The sequence below is a fragment of the Petaurus breviceps genome, unplaced genomic scaffold (genome assembly GCF_028583685.1).
Source record: "Petaurus breviceps papuanus isolate PSGF00001 unplaced genomic scaffold, PetGlider_PUasm1.0 185, whole genome shotgun sequence".
In the NCBI taxonomy this organism is placed as follows: Eukaryota; Metazoa; Chordata; class Mammalia; order Diprotodontia; family Petauridae; genus Petaurus; species Petaurus breviceps.
Window position 1 is genome coordinate 33,764,975 of NW_027185797.1, and position 8,065 is coordinate 33,773,039.

Here is an 8,065-nt window from a genome sequence, read left to right on the forward strand (position 1 = left end):
GGGAATAAATGACAACTCACAGACAAACTGTGCAGGGGGGCAAGGGCCCACAGATGGGAAGGCATAGACGGGCTGCTATCTGCCTCATTGGAAGGAGCATTCACATGGATAAGGTCACAGATCCAGGGCAGTTTTAATAAAAATCATCTGTGATTCAAGGCTCTCCACAGTCATGGAGATAATTTCTCTTTTATGGAATCAGTTGTATATGCCTGAGGCTTTCAACTAAAATTGATTTTAATTATGACCAAATGACAGAATTTGTGATGGTCACTGATGTGCTGGTGAGTGCAACGTTACTTAAATAAAGTATTGACAGCTCTGGGGACCTGGAATACTGAGCCGTTTCTCTTGCTCTCTATTCCCCATTTGTTCTGTTCCAGTCACATGGAATAAAGCAAATCCTGAAGAAGCCAAACGGGCACGATTAGAAGGGGTCCTCTCTGTGTCTCCCTTGAAATCACTGTGTTGGCTTCTCCAGTAACTGGGAGGGCCTGGTTAGGCCCTGCCTGCCAAACCCAGTTCTCCTTGTTATTTGTCTTTCACTTTCTCTTTGGCAAGAAGTGAATATTTGCTATTTTTTTAAACATTCACAATATATTCTTTCAAGAGCAAATGAATACTAACTGGAAAGGAGATTGCTGTGTCAAGAAGCTAGGCATGCTGGGCCTCCTGTTCAGGACCAAGCCTTTGGCATATCTTGTTTGGCAGGTTTAGTGGGGCTCTGGAGCCAGAGACAGCACCCAAATCATCGAGAAGATGATTTCATAATACTCTGGGAATCCAGAGGTGGTGTAGAATTCCCCGTGTGGCCCAAGTTAACTGCTTATCCTTCTACCCACTCTCCAAGTGAATTCTTGACTTTCTGGGGGTCCTGGGTTGATGTGGACTTACCAAATGGTCTCCAAACAAAGATTAGACCATGCTGTTGTGTTCACTATAGAGGGGAGATCCTTTCATGTAGGGATGGGACTCAATGATTCTAAGTTTCTGCAACTACTGGAAGAGAGACTCATGGGAGGGGACCAGTCCTACCCAAAACAGGGTGTGGTCAACCTGAAAGTGAATACTTTAGAATTCTGAATTATGTGGAGTATCCCTGAATTCTTTGAAACAAACCCCAAGTAATTGGGATTAATTAGGATGATCAATTGTTAAAGACTCAGCTACTCTAATCAACACAATGATCCAAGACAAACCTTCATGAAAACTACTCTCTCTCTTCAGAGATAACTGATGAATTCTGAGAGCAGCTTAAAGCAGGCGGGTTCTTTTTTTTTTTTTGTGGGAGGTCTGTGTTTTCTTTTGCAACATGGCAAATATAGAACTATGCTTGGTATTACTTCACATGTAGAAATCACTATCAACTTGCTTGCCTCTTTAAGAGAGGGGAAAGGCAGGTAGGAGGGAAAGAATTTAAAATTCCAATCAAAATAAGAGACAGGATGTTTTTACCTCTAAATGGAAAATATTTGACAAAATAAATAAAAATATTTTTAAAAAAGGAAACAAATCAGAATTCAGGAATATGGAAAGGGTTGCCTCATCAAAGGCCCCTGATTGGCTGCAGCCTGATGCGTTTGCCTAGAGATATAGTTTTGCAGATCCCTTTAAAGGGTTTGGGGGGGGGGGGAGTGCTGATGGCTGATAGGGATGAGTGTGCCGAGTTGGAACGATGTGAACAAAGGCTAAACTCCAGAGAGGACACACAGCATCATACCCCGGTCATTTGTGCTTTTAGGTTGCCAAGAGGGCACGAGCTTGCATATTCCAGCCAGTAGTGCTTGACTACATGGAAAGTGACAATTACCTTAAGTTTCTGAGCTTTCTTTGGGCCTATATCCTTGGGGCCTATTACCTTGCCGTAACACCGGACATCTAATAAGTGAAATTTCAAGTTTGCAAAGCACTTCATAGAAATGAGCTCATTTGATACTCCCAAATAACCCTGGGAATTAAGTACAAGCATTGTTATACAAACAAGAAAACTGAGGATTAGGGAGAGTGAGTGGCTGCCCTTAGACCTACAGTTAATGAATGTCAGAGGTGCAATTTCAACCAGGTCTTTCTGATTCACAGGTCACAGCTTTCCCCATATAGGAGGTACTTTAAAATGCCCACCGAATCAAACTGAAATCAAATTGTGTTTCTCTGTAGTAGATAAGCTCCTTGGGCATCATACGTGGTACACAGCAATTATTTAATGTGTTTGCTTGCTGAGTTTGCCAATAGATGGTAACCACCTTGAAAGCAGAGACTTTGTTTTTTTTCCTTGAACTCACAGTGTGTAATACATAATAGGTCTTAAATAAATGTCTGTTGATTAATTGGTTAATACAAGTTGTCATGCTTGGTAATAAGCTCCTTTGCCAATCTTAAAGGAGATATGTCTGATACTGTTCCTGGATTGGAGCCCTGCCTGGAGTGTGACCACGAGACAGGGAAGTCCACTTAATTAGGGCTGATTGGAGGGGACCTTGTAGTGCAGTCTCAGACTGAGTGCTCTCTCTCTGTGGGATTCTTGGTAACTAGGAGAGAGCAGGGCTGAGGTAGGGCTAGAGGGCATTTTCATGGTTTGAACAAGGGTCCTTTTTGATGTTGTTAGGAAGGCTCTACCCGTGACTTTGGTCTCCCTCTTGGCGGGTAGGGTCAAGCAACAACTTTGGGAAGCTTGTCAAGAGGAAGCTTTCTGTGCTCCATGAGCCAGGAGTGTTTGCTTATAACAGATGACATGGTAATGACCATGAGCCCTGATCCCTGCATTCTGAAGAACGGCAGGTCCAGCTGGAGGCAGATGGAGCTCATCTTGGAGCCAAGTGCACACTGGGAGAAGTTCAGGAGCAGGGAGAGCCTTGGGGGAAGGGGATTGGTTTATATGGTGGCCCTTCAACGATGGGCTGAGCTCCGTCTCACAGCAGAACAGCGGTGCTGCAATGTCACCAGTGATGTTTATTTAGTGCTCAAGGGCAGGCAGACCCTAAATGACCTCGTGTGAACCCAATGCAGCCTTGTAAGAGAGGCAGCCTGCTATGTTGGTGAGCACTGAGTTTGTAGTTCTGCAGGACTAGGTCCAAAGCCTGCCTCAGACACTTAGGAGCCAACCCTGGGCAAATCACTCAACCTCTTTCTACCTTGGTTTGCCCATCTCTAAAATGTAATTAAGAATAACATTTAACTCACAGAGTTTTTGCGAGGGTCAAAAAGAATGTAAGTAAAGGGTATGGCAAACCTAAATATGTTATATATCAGTTATTTTTATGTTCATTTTTCACCTCCATTTTGCAAATGAGGAAACAAGGGAGTGACTTGTCCATGGTCAACTGGGTATAAAATGATAGAAACAGAAATTAAACTCAGATCTTAGTAACTCCCAGGTCAGTACTCCATCCAGTGTGTGTGTGTATTTGTATGCATATGTATGTGCATATATGTGTGATGTGCATGTATGTGTATGTGCATGTATATGTGCCGGTATGTGTATATGTATGTGTGCATGTGCATGTATACGTGCAGGCATATGCATGTATATATGTGTATGTATATGTGTGTGCATGTATATGTGTGGTGTGTATGTATATTGTGTGTATGTGTGTGAATGTATGTATATGTGTGTATGTGTGTGTGTGTGTGTGTGTGTGTGTGTGGGAGGGGGTTGTTGTGCGGCGTACACACCTACATGACCCCTGTGCCTCCCCGTGTACACACCTCTGTGACTAGAGATGAGAGAGCCTGGTTTTCTTGCCTTGGTGCATCAGTGTTTTCTAAAGTAAGTCTGCTCTGAGCAGACTTTTTTCCTACATGGATTTACCTATTGTTTTGTAGACAGGTCCAGTTGTTCATTAGCTATAGTTAATTCACAGCCAGAAGGAATATTTAAGGATGATGGTGAAATGGAAAGACTATCAGAGGAGCCTGGTTCAAATCCTGGCCCTGCTACTTACTTACTCGTATGACCTTAGATAAGTACCCTCCCTTCTCTGTTGTTCTGTTTCTTCATATGTAAAAGTGGGGGGGGGAGGTGGTGGGCTGGTCTTGATGCCCTTTCATGTTCCTTCTGGTCCTAGAGATAGGAGGAGCCCACTATTTGATGTAGCCTCACAGACATCTCGACAATATCTTTGGCCACATCCTAGGTGAATTGGATTAACCCATCAATAAGCATTTATTAAGTGTCTATGGTGTTGCCATCAGGAGCGACACTGAGACAGAAAGGAAGTCCTTGCCCTCCAGAAGCTTGAATTTCTTCAGGGAAGGCAAACACACAGCACTGTGTATAATGGGCACACAACAAATGCCTGTTTTCTACTCATTCAATATGGCAATATGCATGAAGAGTTGGGATGGAAACCCAAACATTCCGCTCTGGTCCAGCCCAAATCTTTGGCAATGCCAAGCCTGAATCTCTGGGAGACATTAAAAACCTGGACTGGTCTTTCTTTGTGACTGTCCTCAGTACCCCCTGCCTTTAACATGGTGATGAATGAGTGCATGTTGACGGATATATCTTAAGTGTATGGCCTTCTCTGGGAGACCAGGAGCCACAGAACAGTCTTTTCAGCCCTGTGAACCAAGTAGGATGAAATAAGGCAGTAATTTACCTTCTATTTGGTCAATATAATAGGCCCTTGAAGTACACGAGGTTCTGCAATTATCAAATATAGCTTGAGATAAATTGTGAGGATGGTAGCATTGGACACAATTCCTGCAAAGTGAGAACAAAAGTAGCAATGTTTACACATTTAGAAAAAATTTCACTGCTGGGTTTTTCTTAAGAGATGAGGTCATCAAGAGAGTGCAACTTTGGTATCATGGCTTCCTCATGCCTGGAATAGAATAAAAAAGTGTATTGGTAATCAGGAAAGCATGTGTGACCAAGGTTCCATTATATCTAAATGACTTAAAAGACCTGGTTTTTAGGAGGGGATGAAGACAAAAGAATTTTGTGGGAGCCATACTTTGCCAGCTGATAACTCAAAAAGAAAAAAAAGCTACAAAATGGAGCCTATCAATCCTGAAACACTGGAAATATGCATTAGCACTTAATCTCACTGTTTCACTTTTCTTTAAGGACCAGATTAATTTCTGAGTCTTCCAAGAAACCTTTGAGTCATCAGTATTCCCTCCTTCCTCCTCATGATTGTGCCCTGACTCTTCTGTGTGGAGTTCACATCTTTCCCATAGAATGTCAGCCTTTTGAGATCAGGGAGGGCTTGACCTTTTCCTTTCTTTTCTTTCTTACTTTTTCATTTTTTCTTTCTTACTTCCCCTCCCCCCATTCTCAGTACCACTGGAGTTTAGCAAGTGATTAATGAATGGCTGATAAATTGAAATGAATTTCCAACTTGTTTGAATGAGACAAACTTCTCAGAAGCATTGGTGAAGTTAATTTTTATGGGAGAAGTTGAAACAAGACTTCTGAGTTTTGAAACAGGGGCTAGCCATCAAATCAATATCCAAAATCAGATTCCAAGGTAGAAGGAATCCGCCAAGCCATGTGATCCAATCCCTCCATCTTATAGAGGAGGGTCATAGGTTCAGAGATTTAGAGATGGAAGGGCCCTCAGAGTCCAAGTCCCTCATTTTACAGAGAAGGAAACAGGCCTAGAAAAGGGAAGTATCCAAAGTCACTGAGGCTGTAAGTGGGGCCTGGGCTAGGATTTGAGCTGAAGCCCTTTGACTCCAAATTCAGAGCTCTTTTCTGTCTTCCCTGAGGAAAAACCTACAGTATTCCAGACTTCTTCAGGTGGTCTGCCCAAGAGCTTCCCAGGTCCCACCAACAGGGCTTAGTTTTTGAGACCAGAGAATCTGGGGCATGTCTAAGGTTGGCAGGGCTGTAGATAGTCAGATAAGTGAGAGTTTAGAAGGAAAAACATTATTAAAGCTATTTTAGCCATTATTGATGCATTCTAAAGATATTCCCACAATAGTCATGCTTCATTGTGGCCAGTAATTGATCTCTGTGGTTCTTTTCAAACAAGAATTTATTAAGCACCTACTATGTACCAGGCATATGTGCTTTACACATATTTTCTCATTTTATCCTTACAACAATTCTGGAAGCTAGGTACTATTATTACCCTCATTTTACAAATGAGGAAACAGAGGCAGCCAGAGGTTAAGTGACTAGCCCAGAGTCACACAGCTCAGATTTGAACTCAGGTCTTCCTGATGCTAACTCAGCATTCTAACCAGCTTGACACCTTGCTTCCTCCTGAAAGGAGCCATGGCCTATCAAGTGGGCCTGACCCATGGATGAACGACGTGCTTGTCCGGCAACATCCTCACAAAGGAGGCCAATCACTCCATTGGTTGCCAAGTGCTACTTTTTTTTGACACTCTCAATGTCCAAGTCAAGGAAAGGCTATTTTCTGGGCCACTGAAGACGTCAAGCTCCCCCCAAAGAGACCAAATTATAGTCATTTGAAAAACTCCAGAATCCTAAGCCAAATCTACAAGACTCTTTTGTCTTCAGCCCCTTCCCCTTACTGCAGTTCTCTGCAAAACTCATGTGGAGAAGCAAACATCTGCAAGCTTTTGATTTTCCTCTCTCCTGGGCTATTTGCTAGCTGGAGACTACCCAGGCTTCATGCCTCAGTGCACTCATCTACAAGAGGAAGGGTTTACTAGATGGCTTCCTAGGTCCTTTTCAGATCTAAATCTGTGAGTCTGTTAAAATTAAGAGTACAATTTAAGAGATTCCATTGTGCTGCCCTGTCCTTGAGCTGGCCCCAAACCATTCCTACTTGCTTCTACCTTCTGTCAATGGCAAACAGAAGATAAACAGTAGATAAAGCACTGTCTCAGGACTTGCATTCAAACCCTACCTTTGAAGTTTATTCTATATGTGACTTTAGGCAAGTCACTTTCATTCCTTACACTTCAGTTTCCTCATCTTTAAAATAAGTGTTTTGAACAAATTGGACGAAATGTGTTATCTAGCTCTAGATCTAACAGCAGTGGGTGGAATGCTGAACCTGCAGTCAGGAAGACCTGAGTTCCAATCAAGCCTCAGACATTTGCTAACAGTGTGAACCTGGGTGCTTAATTTCTGTCTGCCTCAGTTTCCTCATCTGTAAAATGGAGATGATAATAGCACCTACTTCTAGGATGGCTGTGAGCATCTAATGAGAAAACATTTTAAATGTCTTTGCAAACCTAAAAGTACAATATAAATGCTACCTCTTATAATAGAAACTTGTACTTAGAGGTTAGTTTTATTGCTAATATATTTTACAGTCACTCTCTGTTGTCCTCACAACACATCTAAGAAGTTGTCAGTGAAGGTAGCCAATATTCCAGATTTGGAGAAATGTTTCTAATTGGGAAAACAACTTCTAATAGATGATTTGCTGAACCACAGATGATTTGGTTTCTCATTGGATTCACTTCCACAAACATACATAAATGGCTGCTACATGCCAGGTACTAGAGATACAAAGACAAAAAATACAACAATATCTGTTCTCAAGGACTTTATTTTGTCCTGATATTCTAAGGCCCTAGTGGCTAAGAAAGCATTATAAAATAGAGAAGATTTGGATGCTATCAAATGGTGCAAGGCATGAGAGAGAGGAGAGTAAAGTTGGGCATGAGGCCCGGGATGGTGATTTTGGAACTTACCGGTTTTCATCACAGGCTGTATCACAGGTGGGGCAATATTCGCAGAAACGGCCAACGATTTGGGGATCTGTGCATTCACACTTCCCACACACACAAGCCCCTCTCCCACTGCACACCTGGCCTTTGGAATTGACACAGTGTTGGGCAGAGGAAGATGGACACTGGCAACGGTCTCCTTCCCAACCTCGGAAGCACTTGCATCGACCTCCTTCACATTCCCCATGCCCTGCAAGGAAAAAAAGTAGAAAACAACGTTAGGACATAATCTGGTGCTCCATGGGCTTTGGGAACAACTCCAAACATTGCCTTGTCTGCTCCATGGAAACCCAATGGCAGGAAGATGAATGAAGCCAGCTTCCTTTGCTATTGGCCTAGCATCAATATTTGCTAGGTCTGGTGAGTGGCTGTTTCCAAGGTCATTCAACCAGGAGTAATATCATCCTAC

General features: G+C 42.7%; 1 protein-coding gene across 3 annotated transcripts in view; it reads right to left on the bottom strand.

Moving 5' to 3' along the window:
- ITGB8 (integrin subunit beta 8) overlaps positions 1–8,065 on the bottom strand; it is a 113,967-nt gene that overhangs the window by 9,512 nt on the left and 96,390 nt on the right. For 2 of the 3 annotated variants that reach the window (XM_069088744.1, XM_069088743.1), the window contains exons 11-12: positions 7,621–7,846; positions 4,599–4,702 (exon numbers count right to left, since the gene is read on the bottom strand). In XM_069088744.1, the coding sequence (XP_068944845.1) occupies positions 4,599–4,702; positions 7,621–7,846 (330 nt within the window). Of the gene's footprint in view, positions 1–4,598; positions 4,824–7,620; positions 7,847–8,065 lie in introns of those variants that run through there. The other variant, XM_069088745.1, reaches the window with a different exon arrangement.